The sequence below is a fragment of the Charadrius vociferus genome, unplaced genomic scaffold (assembly GCF_000708025.1).
Source record: "Charadrius vociferus isolate BGI_N301 unplaced genomic scaffold, ASM70802v2 scaffold14, whole genome shotgun sequence".
NCBI lineage: Eukaryota > Metazoa > Chordata > Aves > Charadriiformes > Charadriidae > Charadrius > Charadrius vociferus.
Genome location: NW_009648876.1, coordinates 647,089 through 671,265, shown reverse-complemented (window position 1 = coordinate 671,265; position 24,177 = coordinate 647,089). Strand labels below are relative to the sequence as shown.

At 38.5% G+C, this 24,177-nt stretch overlaps 2 protein-coding genes across 2 annotated transcripts in view; one reads left to right on the top strand and one right to left on the bottom strand.

Moving 5' to 3' along the window:
* Nucleotides 1-15,387, top strand: part of FAM98B (family with sequence similarity 98, member B) — a 16,545-nt gene extending 1,158 nt beyond the window's left edge. Inside the window, exons 2-8 of the mRNA XM_009886998.1 lie at nt 545-693; nt 1,529-1,663; nt 2,357-2,535; nt 10,440-10,520; nt 10,915-11,031; nt 13,385-13,552; nt 15,043-15,387. Of these exons, the coding sequence (XP_009885300.1) occupies nt 545-693; nt 1,529-1,663; nt 2,357-2,535; nt 10,440-10,520; nt 10,915-11,031; nt 13,385-13,552; nt 15,043-15,387 (1,174 nt within the window). The remainder of the gene's footprint in view (nt 1-544; nt 694-1,528; nt 1,664-2,356; nt 2,536-10,439; nt 10,521-10,914; nt 11,032-13,384; nt 13,553-15,042) is intronic.
* Nucleotides 15,388-22,391: 7,004 nt separating this feature from the next.
* Nucleotides 22,392-24,177, bottom strand: part of RASGRP1 (RAS guanyl releasing protein 1 (calcium and DAG-regulated)) — a 36,491-nt gene continuing 34,705 nt past the window's right edge. Inside the window, exons 14-15 of the mRNA XM_009886918.1 lie at nt 23,741-24,114; nt 22,392-22,526 (exon numbers count right to left, since the gene is read on the bottom strand). Of these exons, the coding sequence (XP_009885220.1) occupies nt 22,392-22,526; nt 23,741-24,114 (509 nt within the window). The remainder of the gene's footprint in view (nt 22,527-23,740; nt 24,115-24,177) is intronic.

The following is a 24,177-nucleotide window of genomic DNA, read 5'->3' as shown; positions in this document are numbered from 1 at the left end:
CCCCGCTGGTAACGGGGGGAAAAGGAAGGGAGCGCGGCGGCGTGGGGGTGTCGTGGGGTGCAGCGGGTTGAGGAGCGGGGAGGTTTGGCCATACCGGGGAGGGAACGGGGGATAGCCCCTTTGCGAGGCCTCCGGGTCTGGCACCGGCCGGGCTGCCCAGAGCGGCACCAGTGTAAAATTTGGGTTAATTTTCAGTTATCTTACGGCCAGTGCTCCAGGGCGGCGAGTTGTTAACGTTGGAGGGCAATTTGTTTGAGTAAACGCTTGGGTTACTGCCTGAATTCTTGTCCGTTTGGGATGTATTGAGACGTGAAACTCTTGTTTTCACATGCACGTGCCATGTGTGAAAGTGCCTGCCTCCTATTCTCTGGCAAACCGGTTTGTTACCAGTTACCACTCATTTTTTGGCGTGTTTAAAAGAAAAGCCTGAATTATGCTTTGACAAAAGTAACCTGCAAAGGTTAATTTCTATCAGTGCGGTTACTAAGGTGTATATTTTATGTTAAACTTGCTTTTTATCACTAATATTTATCTCTCTGGGCAGGTACACGGGTCCCCTGTTGGAGGAGGAAGCCCTGAACAAAGCAGCAGAAAATGGATTGTCTTCACCAGAATTTTTTGAGCTTTGCGTTTGGTTAGGTTCCCAAATAAAGTCACTTTGTAATATGGAAGAAAGCATCACTTCAGCAGATGGTATATGAATGTTAATTTGTTAAAGCACTTTAGTGTTTGTTCAGTGGGTTTAGATCCGTATTGTTCAGCTGATAGTGAAATTACAGTGATGAAGTTTAGAAGATAGCTGAAAGGTAGCCAGACTGAGGGTGATATTTGCATGTATGTGGCTTTTAGATTAAGGTCTTGTGAAGACTCTTTCAAAAGGAAAAGAAGGGTGCTTTGGGTTTGGTTTTTTTTAGCTCTGCATAAATATAAAAAGGATATTCATCCATCCTGTGAGTGGTTGTTACATGAAATCATATTTTGATGGCTTAAATTCCAGTGCCTAGTATTTTCAGCTAGTTGGTCCAGTGCAGTGTTCCATTCAGCACTGCGTGTAGTTACGTTAGTTGCTCATTAGTACTACCTGATTCTTTCTCTTGAGTGCTGGAACTTGGATGAGATTTTATGTTGCTTATGTTTTCACAAGAAAGTAGTCAAACTAAAGCCAACCATTGAAAATAATGGGCTCATGACTCCTGTAACTTGTTCATCAGAAAATTGCTTACAATGTTATGCTGTTTTGTGAAGCTGTTCACTTCCTAGTGATGTTCATTTGCATTCATGTCTTCAAAAGCTGCTGTAGCATCACCATCTCGTTCAGAGCATGAGTACAATATTGCTGTAGGTATTAAAAGGCTTGTCTGCTTGTATGTAGGACTTCTTTAAGAAAAAAGAAAATGTTACTAGGTTGACAGGTGTAAATCTTTGGGCTATTGAAACCTGCAATTTGAATGTATAAGTTAAGAAAAATAGATTACGGTTTCATGATTCTGTAAAAAGCCATTAGCTTTGCATTTATTTATTCCCATAGGTGATAAAGATATAGAGAGCTTCCAACTTGAGATTAGTGGCTTTTTGAGAGAAATGGCTTGTCCGTATTCATCGCTTGTATCTGGAGACATCAAGGACAGATTAAAAGAGAAAGAAGATTGTCTTAAACTCCTCTGTAAGTTATAACCATTTTTCCCATTTATATTACAGCATTTTACATGCATGCTCTATTGTTATTGTACAATTTACATTAAATAGTTCTTTATTTAAGTATACGTGTACAATCATTACTACCTAGCTGAGCATGCATTGGCTTACTTGTGCAGAAGTGGAAAATAGAAAACTGTTTCAGTAGAAACTAAAATTTCTTTCTGAAGTATGGTTCAACGTCCTGAGGCCTCCTGATCCCTCTATTGATCCAGTTCCAGCTCAGCTGAAACTGAGACCTTGCTTCCTGTGTTTCTGAGAGGTTTCTGGGCAGCTTAAAAGAAAATGCTACATGATTTGAAGGTGCTGAAAGCAGGATTGAGAGAAGCAAAGTCTAGGTTTAAGCTGGGCTTGGACCAAGGAGTAGCAGCAGCAAGCAGTGTGATAATATGAAACTTGCCAAGGAGCTAGAGGTCTAGTGGCAGAAGTGGATTAAGCAGTTAAATATGATGTGTAGACTGAAAGTAGGGAGGTCAAGTGAGAGTTAGTTCTGGTAAAGAATCTGAAACTGATACTGACCTGTCCAGGAGAGAACTGAGGAAGAGTCTCCCTTTTATCATGGTTGTATTACAAATGTAAATATTGTATTTGTATATGAGAACGTGGATGCAGAAATATTCAAGTGTCTCTAATTCTGCCATTATGGTACTTTTCTCTCTAGTATTTCTAAGTACAGAACTTCAGGCTTTAAAGATATTGCACAGCAAGAAAATTAAAGGCTCTCACTTGGAAAAGCACAATGAAGCTTATCAGGAAGTGCAAGCTATTTGCAATGCACTGGGCCTGCCAAACTCCTCATCTTCTGATATTCCTCTCCTGTTAACCAACGTGGAACAAAAGGTATGGGCTTTTATGTGTTCTCTCTATTGTTAAACCGTAAGCATTATCTCTGTAAGCATTTGTCTTAGAGTTAAGGGCCTAACAGTCTAATCTATAAAAGCCCTATCTGACCAGTGCAAAGGAATTATTTTGAAAGCCAGCCTAGTGTTTAAGTTAAACTGTTTTAGTTATGAGGTGAAGTATTTCAGTATTTCCTTGAGGATGTGATGTACCTGATGAGGTATACTTTGCCATGCAAATTTAAGCTATGAGCTGAAGTAACATAGTTTTCCTGTGCTCCAGTGAGCGGAAGGCTTTGGGTAATAACTGATTTTTTTAGTTTATGAATTTCTCAATTGCAAGTATTGGGTTTTTAGTGCCATTTCCTTAGTTGCAGAAGAGGATGAAAATGCCTGAATTGCCAATAGCCAGCGAATAAGCCAACTTAAACCATATTCAACAGGATAGTTCTTTCAGTTGTGTCCTGTTAGTTTCTAACTCACTTCACTGATGTGATCCTTAATCTGATTTCCTCTCTGCAGAATGTAAATAGGCTCTTGGGGTAGAATTTATCTTCTCTGTCAGGCAGCTAAAAGTTTTGATCTTTATTTCTCCGTAGTGTTTGGGGAGAGAGTGGGAGACCGATCCCCTTTAAGAATTCTGGGAGATACATGGAATGAATCTCTCTGTGCTTCTGAGTCTTTGAGTTTAATAATTTTACATGATTATGATCCTTTTTTTCTTCCTTCTCTTTTCATCGGCCAGCGGGCAATTTAACATTCAGAGTTTTGGGGGAGAGGGACTGTTACTTGTGTGGTTTTCTTACGTGTATACGTCTCTAATGTGACAAGACCAAACCTTTAATAGATTCCTTTATATAAAGCAGCATCCAGGTGACAGTGAAAATGCCTATTCCTGCACTATTAACTCTGCTTGATTTAATTAGTTTGAATAAAATCTTTATATCCAGTCTTCTCATTAAATATTCACGAAAGGATGAGGAAACAATTCTAGCACTGTTTTCTGAGGATTAAAATGTCGGAGTTCCAGCTGGTGGCTAATTGATTGAAACTTGCCTAGTAGTGTTGCTCTCCCTCTGAGGGTGTTAGCTGTGTTTACATCCCCGTGGGTTTGCAGGCTGCAACCACGGGCAGTGGCCTGCCTTGCTCACTTCCCTGCTTTGCTTCTTGGGTACACAGTTAGTTTCATCCCATGTTAAAGGGGGTAGAACTCTACTTCTGCAGTTGCAGGACAGCAAAACCAGACCTGATGGGCCAGTTCCTTTAGGCACACACAGAGAGTCTGGAAAGTTTTCTTTGAGTTATTAGATTCATGGTGTCTGCCACCTTTTGCAAAGTCCAAGAATTCCTTTCAGATGGAATCGCAGGCTTGAATTGATGTATAGGGTGTTACTGTTACAGTTTATGTAAATTGTTACATTTCCATAAGAACTAAAATGAGCAAAATCTTTAAAGCCTGTGGTTTTTCTTTTGTTTTGTTTTTTTAACAATACCGTCTGGGCTTTTTTGCGATGGTTTTCAGGTTTGTCAATTCCACAGTGGTTATACCGCTTGTACTCACTTCAGAGTGTAGAAAGGTGGCAAAACTAGTTTGTTCATCTTCTATGACTCCAAATTAACAGTGTAATTTGTTCTTTGCGTGTTTCGTCCGTTACACACAGAGTATTTTTTTCCTACCTCTCAGGGGATTTTGTGGAATTTCTGCTATATGTTTTCTTGTCCTTCATCCCTCACTTTAATACAGGACAGGTTCAGAGTTATTTGTATACAGTACAGAGTTAGACACTTACATTTGTAGATGTAGCTGAGTTAGAAGGGTGATACCACCAATTGGAATTCATCGGCTTTGTAAACATTTTTTTCAGAATGCCATTTGTTACCTTTTTTTAGATTCTCACAAAAATTCACTTGAAATGATCAATTTCTTTTTCCAAGTATTTTGTTGCTTCTGATTTAAGTAGGTCCTGTGTAAAATTGCAGTGTTGGTTTTTAGTATTATACTATATCGTTTGTGATAGAAACTTACATGCTAATCTAGTATTTTTATCGAATTTGCAAATGTGTCTGCAGCATTTCAACATGTCTACTCTTTGTCTCTGTCTAGCATCTTCAGCATTGTCAGTAGCTGTGGGAATAGTTCTGAGAATAGTTTGGCTGTGCAGCAGCAATCTACCAAAGGGACAGATCACACATTGTATTTTGGTATGGAACGTTAGAACATTGATCGTTTTTAATAATTTGTCAGTTTATTTGGAAGACTAGGATTGCTTTCTTAACTCAAACTATGAGTTTTATAGTAGCTCAGACTTTGAATATGCAGTTATAGGAAGTACCTTTTAAATTTGCATCTCCTGTAATAAACTGGGGTAGTGGTTATCAACATACATAAGAAAATGTGAGAGGTGAATCGACAGTATTACAGCCTCTTACCACTGAATATATTTTATTTTATTCTATAGCACTGAAAAATTAATAGTAATTTTTAGTTGTTTTTTTAAGATGCTGTTTCCTTGTAAAGTATATTTACAAAGGGTAACTCAGGAAGGTATTCTGAAATTTAGTACCAACTCCCCCACAAATTCTAAATAAACATTGATCAAAGATTCGGGAGAGTTATGCCAGTGTTGTGCTTTGTAATTCATGCTCGGATCTGGCTTTTTTGCAGTCAAAGATTGTAGTTAGGTATGAAATGCACACTATGTGACATTCTAATACTATTTATTTGAAAGACTTCTTAATACAATATTATTCAAAAGACTTCTAATTTTTTCCCACATTATTTGTTTTGTAATATGTGAAAAGTAATCCCCTAATAGTAGAGAATGAGAAGAAACTATAAAGGGTTACCGAAGAAATTAAATCAAAACTAAGCTAAAATAACATTTAAGTGAAATACAAGAAGAATATATTTTAAAATATTTGGGAATACTTCCTAGAATTTATTCGTATTTAAGTTAGTCTGTTGCTTTTAACTGTTAGTGTTTAATAGTTTTGCCAACATAATGGTGCTTGTACATTAAGTATTGATGTAGTTGCAGGGAACAAGACGGAAGAGTTATCCCGTTCACCAGACATAAAGGTCAAACAAAAATGTCTTTAAAGTTAGGTAAATATTGAAATGAAAATGATCTGCAGGTAAAAGGAAGAGAGGCAGAGGATGGGTTAAAAATATTCTGTGCTTAACATTTTAGGTGATCTTTCTGCAATTGTGAAGTGCACCTTATGACTAATTAAGACATTGTTCCTTCCTTAAAGTGTTGGTAGTTTAACTTAAATTAATAAAATGACGCCTCTCTCCAGGTCAGGTTTTTTCAAAATCTTAGAAACCCTGGAGGTACACCCATGTATGGTGTTTATATGTGCAAATGTGCATAAAAAGTACTGCTCCATTTTGACAGAGGTTAAACATGATTAACAAATATATGAACGTAGTAATGACGTGAGCTAAACATTTTTTAAGAGTATGGACTTGTAAAACAGATGAGAAGTGTCATGTTCAGTATATAAAGATAAGCTTTATTTGGTAACAACAGAATAACTGTGTATTTTTGTATGGCAGATTTTGAAGTCAATATTTTTGTCTCAAATCCAATAAGTGATTTATTTTTGAGCTATTTTTAGAGAGTGTATCAACTTCCAAAGCAATTCCATAAATATTTAATGTTATCACGGTCATTGATTTCACAATATGTTGAATAGTCAAATACATTTGTGTCCATCTAGCTTTTATTTAATTGGTTTGCTTTTTATCGCTGAGTGCGTGAGAACTTTAGGATGATTTGGCAGTTGCAATTTGCTTTACATTTCTATGAGTATGTTTTCACTGCTCTTTTATCTGGGCACTGCTTTTGGTATTGTTCCAACTTACACATACAGACTTCTTTCTGTGTTATGGTGGTAGTTTTTTTTTGAACTCCTGCTTATTCTTAATCTAGGACAACTCTCATGTTTAGGAATGTGCGTAGATTCTCACTTGAGTTGTATTCTTGTCCTCTGTGTGTCAAAGCTCTTGTGCTCGTAGCCCTGTCATCAAAGCTGGATGATGTGTTGTGTAAAACTGTAAGGCAGCTCAGCTTATTTCACCATTATAGTTGCAGGATATGCCTTCAGAGTCCTGCTGATGGGACTGGGCGAGCAAAGTGAAGATTCAGTAATCTGGGTATAGCTTTACAGTGTATCACAAATGTGAACGTAAACCAGTTCATCAGTAAAAAGATTCCTATGTAATTGTTACTACGTTAATAAACATGTCACTGGATAAAATTACATAGGTATTCTCTTTAACTTGGAAATAAAAGATTGCTGAAATTGGGGCAGTTTCCCAGTCAATAAAGGTTCTTTTCAAGGAAAAGAAGGTTATCAGAAGTAGTCAACATGGATTCACCAAGGGGAAGTCGTGTCTGACTGATCTGATAGCCTTCTATGATGGTATGACTGGATGGATAGATGAGGGGAGGGCAGTGGATGTTGTCTACCTTGACTTCAGCAAGGCTTTTGACACCGTCTCCCACATCATCCGCAAGCTTAGGAAGTGTGGACGGTGGGGTGGATTGAAAACTGGCTGACAGATAGAGCTCAGAGGGTTGTGATTAGTGTGACAGAGTCTAGTTGGAGGTCTGTAACATGTGGTGTTCCCCAGGGGTCAGTACTGGGGCCAGTCCTAGTCAATATATTCATCAATGACATGGATGAAGGGGTAGAGTGTACCATCAGCAAGTTTGCTGATAACACAACGCTGGGAGGAGTGGCTGACACACCAGAAGGCTGTGCTGCCTTACAGCGTGACCTGGACAGGCTGGAGAATTGGGTGGAGAGAAACCTTATGAAATTCAACAAGGGCAAGTGTAGGGTACTGCACCTGGGGAGGAATAACCCCATGCACCAGTACAGGTTGGGGGCCGACCTCCTGGAGAGCAGCTCTGTGGAAAAGGACCTGGGAGTCCTGGTGGACAACAGGATGACCATGAGCCAGCAGTGTGCCCTGGTGGCCAAGAAGGCCAATGGCCTCCTGGGGTGCATCAAGACGAGTGGCAAGCAAGTCGAGGGAGGTCATCCCCCCCCTCTGCTCTGCCCTGGTGAGGCGCGTCAGGAGTATTGTGTCCAGCTCTGGGCTCACTGGTTCAAGAAGGACAGGGAACTGCTGGAGAGGGTCCAGCAAAGGGCTACTAAGATGATTAGGGGGTTGGAGCATCTTTCTTATGAGGAAAGGCTGAGGGACTTGCGTCTTTTTAGTCTGGAGAAAAGAAGACTGAGGGGGGATCTTATCAATGCTTATAAATACTTAAAGGAGGGGTGCCAGGTAGATGGGACCAGTCTTTTTTCAGTGGTGCCCAGTGATAGAACAAGAGGTAATGGGCACAAACTTGAACATAGGAAGTTCCATCTAAACACGAGGAGGAACTTCTTTACTTTGAGGGTGGCAGAGCACTGGAACAGGCTGCCCAGAGAGGTGGTGGAGTCTCCCACTCTGGAGACATTCAAAAACCCGCCTGGATGCCATCCTGTGCAACCTACTGTAGGTGACCCTGCTCTGGCAGGGGGGTTGGACTAGATGATCTCCAGAGGTCCCTTCCAACCCCTGTCATTCTGTGATTTAGTTGCTCTTGTTTCTTCTAGTTCTGATTTTCACTGATTCTCTTCCTTAATTGTTCTCTCTAAACTTCCTTTCATTTTTCATTCTATGGAAATCGGCAGTGCTGGGTTAGATCTTTTAATTGTGATCAACTTGTCATGGCCGAATGTATGGCTTTTGTATGTGGAACCCAGTGTTGTATTTACCTCTTAGCTGCCCTTGCAGCTGCAAACTTGCAACAGTTCTAAACTCTGGATAGTGTTCAGCATCACTGGTTTACAGATTTTCTTTCACTCTGTAGCTATAAATTACATTGAGGATTTGTTTTGGTTTTGTCATGTTGTTTTTTTCCAGCAGCCAATCTCATTTTGGTAGGCTTTCTTTCTTTCAACTCATTAGAACCTTTCAACTCATTATTTCTGACCGTAACGGTACATGGATAGAAACCTCTTGCCTAATAGAATTTTTAATTCATCTGCTCTTTATTCGTTGTCCTATACTAATTACTGATTCCTTCATCTCTTGCTGTCATGCTGATCTTAATATATGTTTGATTATTAACTTTAGTTTTTGAATCTTCAGACATTTGTTTAAATTCAAGCATAGTTTGTGCTTGGTGCATTTGAACTTCGAAGTAGATTGAGAGGCATCATATACACGCGTCACTAAAATCAAAACAAGTTGGCTACATTTCGAAGACAGACAAATCAGACAACCCTGGAGGGTTTTTTGTAAAGTAAAGAAGGGGTGCAAAGAAGCAAGAATTAGCAGAGAAAGAGGAGCGTAGGGATCAGTAGAGTACATGGGACTGAACTTCACCCCTTATTGTAACCTCTTTTTTGATATGGATGGAGTATAATAGCAAGGTATATTACAGTAACTGGATGGCCACTTTTCAGATACTACTAGGCTGTCTTTTCTGCTCCAGTCAAAACACTGTTTTCCCATAATTTGCTCACTTCAGACCTTTTCTGAGGGTATTCTGGTTTTAACTTGCCACGGTGCTGTCCAAAGGTGATGTAAAAAGAACAAAATACATACCTTGGTTTTCACACAGAATTCAAGATCAGACTGTTTCCTTCGTATATGCAAAAAAAAAAAAAAAAAAAAGGAAGAGGGGGGTAATTACAAAACCCCTGAAATATGAGAGTTGATTTATCAAGTCTTTCTTTTCAAGTAGCTTTCTTTAGTCAGTTAACTAGGTGCGCTAGAGTTTGATTCCTGTCTTCCAGATTTTTTTCGTAGTGATCACTGGAGGTGGTATTTCTATACTATGTAGAGCTCAAAACTCTGACAAGATGAACTAAGATAATTCTGGGAGAGTGAGCTTTGAACCATACCTGTATCACAAATTTAATGTAAATGCCTGTGTGCATACATGAAGTCATACAATCCTTGCAAATGTGTCTAATGGCTATCAGCTACAGGTTTTACTGTAGGTTGTGCGCTACCTCAGTCCTTCCTTGCAACACGTGAAAGAGAATTAACCCAAGTTTTAGTCTTGTTTGATTTGGTTCCCCATAGTTATTTACAAAAGCAAATGAAGACGTAGTTGTTCTCTCTGTCAGACTTTGTGCAAAACTTGCAGGAATAATAATATGCATGCAGTCTACTCCAGCTGAAAAATCAGTTGGCCGGAAAGTTATGTACGAGTGTTGTGGGCACTGATGATAATGGTTTTAGAAGAGCTGTGCCAAAGGAACTTCTTGTAATGAGAGAGAAGAATGCAGTGGAGTTTAGAAGGTAGAAAGAGAGAGCGTACTTCATCCCCAGTTGTTGAGGGCAAAAACTAATGGAAGTATAAGCAAGGCTGATTTAAACATAATGTTAAGTGGAACCAATTATAGGATTAGAAGAAAATCAGTGAATGATGGCATACCTATCGTATCTCCTGCTTTTCTTACTAGCACCCATCACCAGATTGTTGTAGCCAAGTCTAGCATTTGGCAACATAACTCCTAGCTTCCAGTTGTTACATTGCCTTAATTGTAGTTACAAAACTTAGTAATAAGTAAAATGAGTAATTTAACTAGTCCTACTGCCTATATGCACTTGACAAATTTGCTATATAGATATTGTTCCATTAAAATTGGGAGGAGAAGTTGTGTGCCATAAAATATTTTTGTATAGAGTTTGGTCATGTAGTGAAAGTATTCAGGAAATCTTTTTGTAACGGACGATAAGCCAGAAGATGCATATTTGGTTTTATGAGTTTGCTGAAACAAATGTGCTGTGTTTGATCTTATGAGTAGCAAATTGTGATTGCAGGAAATTGTGCTGAAATAAATTAAATATCATTTATGTTCTGAGAAGAAGTATGTGTTTTGTTTCAGATAAAGGACGTTCTTTCAAAAGTTCAAAATAACCACGTGGGGAAATCACTGCTAACAAAACCTCTGAATTCTGACCAAGTGGTAAAAAAAAAAGTTTCTCCATTTCTTTTCTGTATTTAACAGGATGGTCAAAGTTAGTGCATACAGCTTCATCTAATGTCCATTTTACAGTCACTGTTCTATTACTAAATATTAATACTAAATTTCAGTTGTTAAATATTGAAAATGCTAATCAGATACTTCGAGAATTAATGTTATAAAACAGACTTTGTGTTGATTCATCCACTTATTAACTTTCAAAGTATTTTGTATATACATACTGCTGTAGCACTGCACAGATGCACTCCTAATTTTTTATAGCTTATAGTGGCCACTGGGGGATAGACATCTTAGTTGCTGAATGGGCTTGACTTTAAATTGACTTGTATAACTTAATAGATTTGAATGCTTGGATTTTTTTATGGTGCCACTGCAGGAAAGACTGGAAAAAATCAATGATGCCCTTCGCAGCGAGTATGAATGTCGCCGACGTATGTTAATGAAGAGGCTAGATGTGACAGTACAGTCTTTTGGCTGGTCTGATAGAGCAAAGGTAAGCTTGCTGTATTTTTTGCTTCCTGTAGGTGGGAGTCTGCTACAATTCCCCAGATCTTCCTACTGAATATATACACCATGTAAATACACTTCTGTTACTGTTGTCGTCTTTTCAACCAGTTTATCATCCTGGGTTGTAACATCCAAGTCCTAGATATTGAGGAAGGGGAAGGATTTGACCAGGTGGTACAGTCCATCCTTTGTGACTGTTTATAGCTTCACAATTATAAATTCTAGCATCCTCTGTTGGGGTTTCTCACTTTAATAAGTTCACATCTCCCCTTTTTTCTTTCTTATATCCGCCCCCTGCCCCTCCCCCCCCCAATCAAGCAAACTAAGAGGGAACCTCAGCATTTCTAATGCAGGTGCAAGAGGAAGACAAACGCTGGGCCTTAACGTGGATAGATTGGGTGCAAAGGGTGACTGCCCATAAAGACAGGGAGATTACAGTTACTGCTACCTATCTGGGATTCAAAGCTACTGAATAAACAGATGATCAATTGCACAGGCTATTGGAACAGCAGCTTGCATGAGAAAAGCACACAATTACTTGTAATCTTTCAGGTGGCTAAAAATTCCAACGCACTCTTCTGGGTTTTCTCTGCTGGTATCATTTTAATTGTGATAATTTCATTTGTGCTGTTTTCTAGCACTCTGTATATTAAAAAAATGATTTAACCAGTCTGAGCTAGAAATATATATTGTTTCTATCCAAGTGAGTAGAGAGATAAGATACAAGAAGTTTGTAATTTGTTGAATGTACATGTGGGAAGCTGGAGGCAGCTTATGAGCTGCAAGATCAAGTTTCCTTCCAAAGGTTTGTGTGGAAAGCTTCAGATGGATAAATCTTAAAACTTTGAAAACTTACTGAGAGTGCAGATTGTTCCAAGTCTTTCTGATGTCACAATTTGTGATTGACACCTGCAGACAGAATCAGTTTCATGAAGCTCATTAAGTATCACTGGAAGACATGAGTCTAGATGCTGCTGTGCTCCTTTGGAATGCCTCACTATTTAATTTCTGCAGGGGTTGTGAATGTTTTTATGCTGCAAGAAAGGAACAGGAGGGTATTTAGCTCACAGAAGCCAGGAGATGTGCCAACGTGCATAACTTCCTTATAGCTGTACCAATACAAATAGGTACATTTAAGTAAATTTAAAGTATACTTCTAAAATGTGGTTGGTGTTAACTGATGACTAACTTAAACAGACTAAAATTTTAAGTCACTTGATATTATTCCATTCAAACAATGTGAAAAACAATGAATACACTTTCACAATAGAACATGTCTGATAAAGACTGCTGATGTGAAATAGTATGCAGTTACAGAAGTAACCAGGCTACATATCAACTCAAATTACTTATGATTTTTCATCTTTTTTTCCTTATTTTTCATGTAGAAATACTTGTTTATAACTTCTCCAAGAAGGTTTTAGGGGTTGAAAGTGTTTTGGCATTGATATAATTTAGTTATTTTTTTTTTTTAAGCCAAAAGGCAAATTCTTGTCTTTTTTTAATTTATTTGTTAGCTTGCCTTTTTTTCCCTGCCATTTAATAGGTATTAAATGGCAGGGAATAGCTCTCTCTGCTTTTGATGGTGTGGCATTTTTATTGTTTTGGTTTGTTTTTTTTTAACTTGATCAGTCCCTAAGAGGGACAAGTTTGCAGACTGAAATGGATCCATAAATAGCATAGTGATTGCCTAGCAAAACAGTCATGTAAGGTAACAGTGCCTGTTTTCTTGTCCATCCAAGATTGAAATTTTTTTTACTCTGAAGATCATCTAGATTCTCCCAGAAAGTGCATTTATTTTTCTTTTCTGTTAAGCAAATTAAATATCAAAGTGTGTTTGGAAAAAATCTTATTTTCTCCCCTTCTCAGTCTCACTTTTTCATGGCTTCAGGTGTTTTGCTACATTGATATGTTTTTTCCACAATTTGATGTTACTTTGAAGCTGCTCTGTTTTCATCACATTTAGAAGTGATCTGTTAAATATGGCTATGTAAAGGTCTTGAGAGAGCAGTTGGGACTCTTAAATTTTAGTCCTTACATATGTTGGAAAACATCAAAGAATCTGTTTGTTGCCAGTGGATAGGAGAGTTTCTTCTGTAGTGGTGCTAAGTTTCAGCATCAATTAAACATGATCAGCAGCATTTTTTTTGTACAATATCTCCATTAGTATGAAGAGAATTGGTAACAACTGGCACTAAATTTTGTAAGATAACCTAGATTTTCAGACATTACACCCTGTGTTCAAATTGAAACTTACTGAGGCCAGTACGTGGTTTACGGTAAGCGTGTTTTGTGTTTTATGCCTAGTAAGTATGTTGTGTTTGATTTTTATCACTTAGGTAAAAACAGATGACATAGCACGAATCTATCAGCCCAAGCGCTATGCATTGTCACCAAAGTCAACTATTACATTAGCTCACCTTCTTGCTGCTCGAGAAGATTTGTCAAAGATCATAAGAACAAGTAGTGGATCAACACGGGAAAATACAGTCTGTGCAATCAACAAGGTATACTTTTTCTTTCTGGCATGTGGTAAAAAGACATGGGAGTTTACAGACCTATCAAAAGTAATTCTGGAATTACACTCTCCGCTTAATACTTTCCTTTCTCTTTGCAAGATACTTAGTGCTTTAAGAAAAGAAGGTTTGCAGCATTCCAGTAATGATTGCAGCAACTTATTTTTTATCTTATTACACAGTCAGTCATGCAACAGGATGAAACAGTAGTCTAGATGAGAAGGAACAGCGGTGGTTGGGTGTACATGTACACATGCATGCGTGTGTGTTTCAATGACGTCTTGAGTTCAGTGGAACTGCACATCTCAAGGATATGTGCAGATCTTTCTGGTATCAGTTCCTGGACTACCTGTTGCTAGGAGTATGTTGTTCAGTTCATAAACCAGTGTCTTTAGTTTATCAGGATATTATAAATCACAAAAGTTTCTGTGGAAGTGTCATTTTGCTGCAAAGTAAAATTACTTGGTTTAGCTACAGTAATAAATCAACATTGTATGGCTTTCTTGTGTGTGGCAAAAGCTGAAGCTTGTGAGTAATGACATTAGTTTCACCATTCAAATGGTGACTTAGCCTGCTTTTATTAGTCCTTTATTTACAGATTTTTCTAAAGTTTTGTGCTTCATTTAGGTACCCTTTAATATCTTTTGATCCCAAAGATTCTGAAATTTCTTAGTTATTGTAGGATCCTGGAGAAAGTCTTTTTTCTTGAGAGGACTTTAATTGGAGTGCCTGGGACTGGACAGAGTATGTTAACGTTCATCACACAGAGTTTAGGAAATAGGAAAACAACAACAAGAAGACCTACTTGGATACATCTTTGTTCTTCAACTTAATGTTTTGTGTAACTTTGTCCAGTATGATCTCCCTTTTTCTACACTGAGTAATATCCACCAAAGTCAAGATCCCTTTTTTTTTTTTTCCTTTTCTTGAAAGTGTTACTGCAACATCTTATGTATTTTGTCCATTCCAACTCTCTACTGAGTGTCAGTAGTTTCTAATCTAAGGCAAACTGGCATTCCTTGTAGAGTATCACATCATTTTGCCAGTTTCTGGGTTTTGCCAGCTGATTAGGTTGGAACTTGACCTTTGAAATTTAAGTAGAAGAGCCACATCCTAAAGAGTCTCTTCTATATGAATATATATTTATATATTCATATATATTATCTGTGAATTATGTATACTGTATACTTCATATGCATGTAGTTTTCTTCATAAAGATTTCACAAAAGTAATATGAGCTAGCTAGCTGCAGTTATTTCAATTTTGCAGGTGGAAAATGGGATCACTTTCAGAGTTGTGTTGTGGCAAGTTAGAAGGAGAGGAAATAGGGATTCTGCTGTCAAGCTTCACTCTGAGGGGACAATCTTTCCTGTAAAGAGCAGGCAGCATGTCTTTGTCCATAGGAGAAGAACCCTGTGTCCCATCAAGTTGTTATTACTGTTTTTTTTAAAAAACTAAAAATGACCTGTGTTTCCATATAGGTTCTGATGGGAAGAGTACCTGACCGTGGAGGCAGACCAACAGAGATTGAACCACCTCCTCCCGAAATGCCTCCTTGGCAAAAAAGACAAGAAGGTGGTGGAAGAGGTGGCTGGGGAGGAGGTGGTGGTGGTGGAAGGGGCAACTGGGGGGGTGGAGGGGGTAGAGGAGGAGGTGGTGGTGGTGGTGGTGGTTTTGGAGGTGGAGGTTTTAGAGGTGGTGGAAGAGGTGGAGGTGGCTTCCAAGGTGGCAGGGGAGATTACGGTGGCAGGGGAGGCTATGGTGGCAGGGGAGGCTATGGTGATCCATATGGTGGAAGAGGAGGGGGAGGATACCGAAGATACTAAAATACTGTAAATATTAACAGAGTAACTGGCAAAAAATAGTGGTGGTGTTTACTGGTATCAGGAATTTAGATACGTTAACTTGGGTTTAGGTTAGAATTAGGTATAACCATATGGATCATTGCATTAGACCAAATGATGTCATTGAATTCTTTTAGTTAACTGAACAAAACTTTTATACTAAAATGTGATGACTAAAGTCCTTGTTTTTCGTACTGCTCATATGGTGTTTTTTAATATGTCATTTTATTTAAAATAAGCCTCAGAAAACTGAATAAAACCCTTTCTAAACAAGCCAAAAATATTATTTAATGTTCAGGCCTCTCTAATTATTGCATGTTGCATGTTGACTCCCCTGCTCCAAAATGCTGTGTAGAAAGAACAAAATAGGCCTGAGAACCAGATGGAAAAACTTTTAAAAGACTAGAATGCTGCTTTCAGACTTTTCATCGAGTTTTCACATGGGACGTGTAAACGAATTTTAATGTCAGATGTTAAAATCCTTAAGGCTTTGGTCAAATTACTCAATTAGGTTTCTTACTCTTCCAGAACTTCACATAAAAGTAACATTCTGAATTTAATACTGTACAGAAACGAATATAATCAGGTTGGTTTGTGTTTTCATAAATATCTCGGAGACTATTTTAAGGTCAGAGCATGTACTGTAAACTGAGAATCATGGTGAGTTTTGACAGTGTCTATTTTCATTTTACCTGTTTTCCATTTTATTGGTGTTTCATAAAAAAAAAAAAAAATTAAGATCAGATTGGGCAGGAAACTTCTGCAGCCATCATGTCTGGTAAGAGTTCATTTATATATTCCTTCTGAATCAGCCTTGAGATATAGAGGTCGAGTAAGCTGAGCTTCTTGAGAAAGAATATACCGTTGGTTTTTTTTTTTCTCCTTTCCTCCTCTGCCTGCTCTATGTTTGGGAATCACCAACTGCCCAGCTAGTAAGACGTCTCATACAGCAGTTGCCCTTCCTCAGTAACTTCTCCCTCTCTTACTCAGCCAACCAATTGGTCTGATAACCTAAAAGACAAACTGTCTTGATATGGTACGGGTGTCTTCTTCACAGTGTTAGTCTCGAAGAAGGAGTTAGCTTTTGTACAATTATTGCTGTAAAGACTCATAGACAAGAATTAAATTTAGAGCTGTCAGTTAAAGGTGGCAGTTTCTATTGTCCAGCATCTTTTAGATCTCCTCCCCTGCTGTGAAGCCACTCCAGTACAGAGGTGGAACAGGGAGATGATGCCCCAATATGTACTTGTGACAGTATTTATCAGGGTCAGGTTACCACAGATTTGGGAAGGCAGCTGATAAACCTGGGGGTGTCTGTTGATTGCATAGCGCAGAAACCTTGAAACACTTTAATTGACTATGTAGCTGTAGACTTAACTGCAGGTTGAACGTTGGGATTTGATTTTGGTTTTATGTTCCACAGTTATGAGTTCTTTCTGCACAGATTTCCTATTGGTGTCCATATTTGGTATGCTTTAAAGGTGTTATTTTATCTTCAGAAACATGTGCATCATGTCCTGTTTCATTGGCAGCTTTATGCATGGATGTAAAGTGCTGTTCAAAATCAAATCATTATCTCTTTCAAAAGCCTGTGTCAGATTTTATTAATTAGCCATCACCAACCTTTTCATTTAAAATTTTAATCCAGATAAACTTCAGAAGTTTCTCTGCTGTTGTTTCCTCTCTGATCATAGTCTGCTTGAGAATGCTGCTTGTGATGTGATGGATACAGCCTTAGCCATACTTTAGGGTCCCAGCAGGTCCCTAACAAAAAAGGGCAGTTTCCCTTGCTTGGACATGTTAGCTTGGATGTGAACTCTTGAAATTATGGCTCAGCTTCACCCAACTACTAGCAATATAGTTCCTTTGCCTATTTTTTTTCTAACACTCCTTTCTGGCCTAAGCTGTTGTCACCCTCTGCAGTCATTATGGAGAGACCCTCATGGATCACATGGGAGCGTAGCACTGGTTTTCTTGCTTTTGAGCTTGGGTTTTGCCTAATGTTCTGGAATGGCTCACAAATTGATCCAAGTGGGACCACTGGCCTTGGAGGTGAAGTGTCGGTCAGCAAAGGGACGGAGAGTAGTTTTTAACAACCAAAGCCTTAATAGAAAATTCCGTTTGCTCATCCCAATGCTATTTCTTGCTACAAGTAATTTCTGAACAGCAGTCGCGCATTTAGCTTCACCAGGGAAATACGCTAGGAAAATTAAATGGCTTACCCATGCATAAAGATGTCATCAGTTGCGAAGATGCGAAGTTGCACTGGTTTAGTTGAGCTGTTGTGACTGTGCATGTGGCTGTGCCTTGGTGCTTTGACACTCATCAGTGTACCCTGTTTGTAGCAGGCAGGACAGTTCGGAATGAAGTAAACCATCGCGTGAACCACCTGTGTGCCCACGTGTAATTCTAACAGTTAAATTATTTCACTATCATGTTTCAATTATATTTAAGTAGACCATTGCAAAAGATGAAAATTTAAATAGGTTGGAGGTTTTGGTTTTTAACCTGGCCATTTCAGTTTTTCTTAACTAATTCTAAAATGTGAAGCCAGTAGTTGAGCACTAAAGTAAGCACCACCACCTTTCATAGAGGTAGCTTTTTCTGTCCTCTGTTGTCAGAATGTATGCTTTTCATTTAGCAAAAGATGCAATAATACCATGAAAACAATTGATTTAAACTTCTCAAATTTTGTATGGTTGTCTTGAAAAAAAGTATTTTCTGTTGTAAGTAAAAGACTTTCATATATGTGTTTGTGAACATTTTTCTGTGTTTATCCACACTTAGTGACTATCTACCTGAATAGTGTTTAGTTTGATCAAGAATTGAAAAATAGGTTGGGTTTTTTTCAGGATTTGAGAGAGACTTTTGTTATGAAACAGCTGTAAACACTAAGGAATAAAGTACTGTATTTGAAGTTACTTGCATCACTTGTGTAGTGTGATTGTAAGGAAGAATTCCCACTGGCAATTTACAATAGTGATGAAACTGACTTTCTATGGTAATGAAAAATAACCAATATATTTTGACCAAAATGGAGAAGACTGTAGATAATATATGAAAATATCAAGAGACAGGGCATGTCACAAATGTATCTCTATTACACTGTTTGGGATTACTAAGGAATATCAGTTAAAGTTTCTCTTGGTAAAAAAAAAAAAAATTACATGGGTCTATATGATCATTACTTTTGTCTTTATTTAAACTAAGGAAATATCCTCTAATTACTTCTGAAGATGTCTTTTTTTTTTTTTTTTTAATTTCTACAATTATGAAGTAAAGCACATCTTGTTTTGTATGTGCAAGACTGTAGAGCAGATTTGCCCATATAAACAGGAATTGTGTTTTCAGTAGTTAGTGTGCATTCCTTGTCTTCTTCCCTCACCTCCCTTGGATGATGGAAGATAACTGAATGGATGTTCATTCCCCCATATAAAAACATAGTTGAGAGAAGGTATTTTGAGGTTTACTACAAGGTAAAGAAGAGCAAATCTTCAGGGTGCTACAATGCTGCCTGTGTAATAGCCAGCATTTGCAGACACTGTAGAAGCCTTGTTTAAATTTAGCTATGATGCTGTGAAATCTTTTCAGAATTGGTGTTCTTAACGAAAGCGAGACTCTGCTAATGAAGAATTGCGCTTTGTAATACTCGGAATGGTGAGTAGCAAAACAGTGTCTGTGCTGTGTCAACCCCTAAAATAGCAAAAGACTAATCTGCGAAGACCTGGCTGCCCAAGTTTTCTCAGGCAACCTTCCAAGGCTCACAGAGGTGAAGCTAGACTAGGGATGCTGGCACTAGATTAATCCTGCAGAAGCATCTCAGATGACAGAGTCAAGGAAGATGAATATAGCTTGTTTAGATTTCTTTGAGATACAAACACAGAGGCGTATAGTGCAATTTTAATATCTTTTTCTATTATAAATATTAAACCAAAATCTTACAATTTATATAAAATCTTTACAATCTGTACACTTTCTCCATCTTCTCAAACAGCATTAAAACAAATATTTTTCAAGTTGCCACAGAGATCAGTTACAACAAACTAGCAGATTGCTACTGTAACAAAAAAAGATACTTCCAAAAACATATATATAAGCTACTTTCAAGGCAGTTGTGTTTAATCAGAATATGAACAGTAGCCCTGCCTTGTTAATTGTTATGTTACTCAGTCTAATTTTATCTTTAAATTATCAGAATTCACACTTTAAAAATAAACAGTAGTTGGGGTGGGCACTTGTTTTTTCTTCCTTCCTGTAGGTACATGAAACAGCTGAGCCCGGAAAAGGTCTAAAGATGTGAGTGCTTTTCAATTAGCCGTGACAAGATAAATTTCAATATCAGTGTTTGCTACCATGACTTTTAAAACAGCACTTAGTACTTCAATTGTGTCTTCTTTTCCTAGCGTCAAACAGCTTGAAGATTAATACAGATGGGATTTTTGTTCAGTAGCTTTGTCAGTTTCAGCAGTATCCCAGTAAGGTCAGTTTCTGCTATTAGTCTTTCATGCTGCAAAAAGGACATAAGAAGGGACTACCACCATAACAAACAAACAAAACAACTGTAAGGGGCTTTGGGCAAACAGAGAACCTGAAGGTAGTTGGAGAACTCTGAAATTCTCCCAGGTATCAACTGACCTAAAGTGGGAAGTTTTTAGCATACATGAAGCACCACACACTCGTTCTGTAAGACGTTCCTGCAAACAGATCCCTTTTAAATCATTCCGATTGTTTATAAGAACAAGACAACAACACAGAGGAACATTAAGTTAGCATTTAACACTGTACAAATCTATGGTCATAACTCAGTTTTGAGTACTAAGTACTTAAATTTAGTACGCACTAACCTAGTAATAGCCTTTGGGCCAGCTGCTGACATCAGGGCATTTTTCTTTCTAAAGTAAGAGTTCACAATTTCCACACCCCAGAGTAGACAGAGTATATGCATACACACAAATTCTATTAGAAGCCAGAGTTTAGACCACAAGCAAGCAGTTACCTTAGGTGCACAATAAGATTTATCAGTCTTAGCTGCTCTTTTTGGGGGTATTTTCGAAATGCGTGAAAATATATTTGACATTTATCTTGTTTATTTTAATTGTTGCAGAAACAGACTTCCATTTGCTAAATGCCTGTTAGAAATACGCCTTGCTCTTGTTCCCTGACTAGAGGACAAAAATCAAGCAGCTTACAGAAAATGCGCAAAGCAAGTTTGCAGACGTGACCTGAAAGCCATTTTGATTGCTTCATTGCTCAAAGTGCAATTCCATGTTAATTGTTAATAATTCAGGTTTAGTGTATGAGAAACAAAAGCTGCACAGTCTTTACGGCTGCTGGGTTTTGTCTCACGCATTTCAGTTCTTTACACAGCAAATGTATTTACAGTAAGGTAACAGAAAATCTACTATTTCCCTCCATTTATTTTTACTTAGACATGGAGATGCAAGCACAATCCAAGTTTAAAACAAGAATTTAGAATCACTAACTTGGCAAATAGTTTTAAATAGACTTTTTTGTTATAAATAAGGCATTCACATACTTGATAATGACTGTAAATCATGAATGGAACATACATTTATACCACTTTGAACACAAAGCACACATGCTATTGTAATGGGTTGACTAAATTTCAGTCTGTAATGCACTTTATAAACTAAGTTACAAGTTTTGAGGAGCACTAAATGCACTTTGTAAATAAATGTATCAATGTTATAAGTTTCTGATGTTTAAATGTGTGATGACAAATCCCTCTGATAAATGCAAGCAAGTCTTATACAACTGTAAGTGTACAGATTTGCTTGGAATGCAAATGCAATTTTAAAATTGGCTATTCTGACAAGTCGATTTCTCAGTAATTTGAAAGACTGTTCCGTTGTCACTTAACAATACGTACACTTTGTAGCTTTAAAAAAACTAAGTTACCTCCCTAGCACCTTGTACTGTACAAAATTTACACATGTAAGAGCACACTCATCTTGACTCTTTACCTAAAGTGCATGTGAAATCTAGGAGACAGAAAAATGGAGAAACCTTGGTTAGAACCAGAAGGTGTTAGAAGCTGTGGAATACAGGAGCTGTTGCACTGGGATTACTGTACAGTTTCCCTCATAATATGGCCCTTGAGGTTCTACTCAACAACGATGCCCACTCTGACATGCGAGAAAATTAATCAGCTTTGTCCCATATCTACTGTATGTGGACAGCAAGATGTCCCTTAAGCCAAATAAGCAGGGCCAAGTGTTCCAAGCTGTAGCACGGAACACAAAAATGTAAGCAGTATGCAATGTAAACTCTCCATAGGCTCATCTCTTTTACCTTACTCAAAGGTCAGTGTTTGAGCAGCAGGACTTCTGAAGCCCTGAAAAAGGTTTAGAAAAATTTTGTCAGTTTATGCTAACAAAGTCTAAGAATGAAATAATCAAATATTAGCTTAACTACTTATTTTAATATTTGTGTTAAACTTTAGAAATAAAGATGACAGTTCACTTAATGATTTTAGTTGGTTTCAGCCACAATGAGAAGGAACTGTTTCTCTTCATGGAATACTTCTACAGTTTTACTTAAATACTCAGCTTTATCCAACGTTTGTTTCTACAAACCTGAATTTGGGACAAATGTGTGGTGACAGAGTCCTACGAATAGCTACTTTGTCAGAACACTTGTAGAGTAAGGTGTGCTGCTGGCAGCCACGTCACTGCGGAATCCACGTGGTCTTCGTCATGACCAGAAACTTCAGCAACAGTGTCACTCCATTTAAAAGCAAACCCAGAAGATACTATTTTCATTGCACAGATAATGCTAAATTACCTTAAAAAGGCAAAGGAATGGATTTATACATTTGGGAGTGCATGTTTAATATGGAAATGTGTTGAGTAAAGAGACTATTTCTAACATCCTTCAGACTGTCTCTCCAGTTCAGTCGGTAAAGCAGCTTTATCACAACCCCTCCTCCAGTCTTACATTCTTCCATAGGAGACCTCTCTTGGCTGCTAGGAGCAGTCTCTGTGTTGTAGGTTGTCGACTACATGGTTTCTTCTCTGGATTGTGAGAGATTCGATTGTTTTATGTGCCTGTTCCAGCTGGATCTTTAAACCTTCATTGTCTGCCTTTAGAATGTTTCTTTCCTAAACAAACAAACAAAAATATAGAGAATAGTATTTTATTTTGAATTTGTTTCAGGACTGTCTGGTTGTATGTTTAGGTTGACTGGCATAAAAGTAAGTTGGTGTAGCTCTTGTCAATGGAACAGAACATAACTTATTTAAATGTTTCCATAGTCACTGGTGTATCCTTTGTGCATACTCTTAAAACTTACCAGCAGCTGGTATCTGACAGTGGTGTTCACGACCTGCATTTATCCACCCTCCACTGCTCCCCTCACAACAGCAGTAATGTAGGGGAAACAAGAACATAGCTCACACTTTACTGCTCTACTAATGCAGAAATTGATGTACAATAATCATAGAATCATAGGATGGTTTGGATTGGAAGGGACGGGGAAGATCATCTAATTCCACCCCCCCTGCCATGGGCAGGGACACCTTCCACTACACTAGGCTGCTCAAAGCCCCATCGAGTCTGGCCTTCAGCACTTCTAGGGATGGGGCCCCTACAACTTCCCTGGGCAGCCTGTTCCAGTGCCTCACCACCCTCAGAGTGAAAAATTTCTTCCTAATACCTAATCTAAATCTCCCCTCTTCCAGTTTGAAACTATTACCTCTCGTCCTATCACTACATGCTCTTGTAAAACGTCCCTCTCCAGCTATCTTGTAGGCCCCCTTCAGATACTGGAAGGTCACTATAAGGTCTCCCCAGAGCCTTCCCTTCTCCAGGCTGAACAACCTCAACCCTGTCAGCCTGTCTTCGTAGGCGAGGTGCTCCAGCCCGCTGATCATCTTCGTGGCCCTCCTCTGGACTCCCTCAAACAGGTCTATGTCCTTATGTTGGGAGCTTCAGAGCTGGATGCAGTACTCCAGGTGGTGTCTCACAAGGCCAGATTCAGGGCTATGTTACTTGTTTTACGGAGTAACATCCTGTCCTAAGTGACTGGATTATGTTCACTTTCTTGCCTGTCACTTTGAAGACTGACATCGATCAGTGTAATCACAAGAAAAGCTTCAAATTTTATTCCCTAAACCCTGTACTAGTACTACAATTGATGCTCGAAGCATTGCTGGAGTTGAAGCAGCTAAGAATTTATGATGCCACTCGTGGATTGTTCTGGCAATTAATTACACTGGAGTAACACGTCACCTTCCCACCCAGCCACTCCCCCACACCCTCCAACCACTTTACAGTACTGTTGTGTAAAACAGAATTCATTTCATCATGTATGTACCTGCTCAAGTTCCTGGTATGAGGGTTTACAGCTGTGATGCTCCTCCTTCATTTTCTGGCTGGAGTCCTTGTTTTCCCATTTAACATATGCCTTTTTGCGGCCTAGAATTGGGCTTGGACATGGGGATGGTGGGGCTGGCTGGAGATAAGGATTTTCTGGCATCTTATGTTCTTTTTTCTCTGTCAGCCTACGAGATACATCACCAGCCAGGAGTACTGTATCAGTCTGTATACCTTTATGAACCACAGCTGGTTTCAGTCTCACTGAGATTTTCTGAGCTGAGGAACCCATGAGCATAATGGTTCGGTCCTTGCTGTCTTCATTGTGTTCCACTACTTCTCCATTAGGAAATGTGAATGGTCCTTCGTCTTGTCCTGTAGAATATATATGGTAAATTGAGTCTAGATCTTATCCCAGGGAAGGAGAAGCAGGAGGCA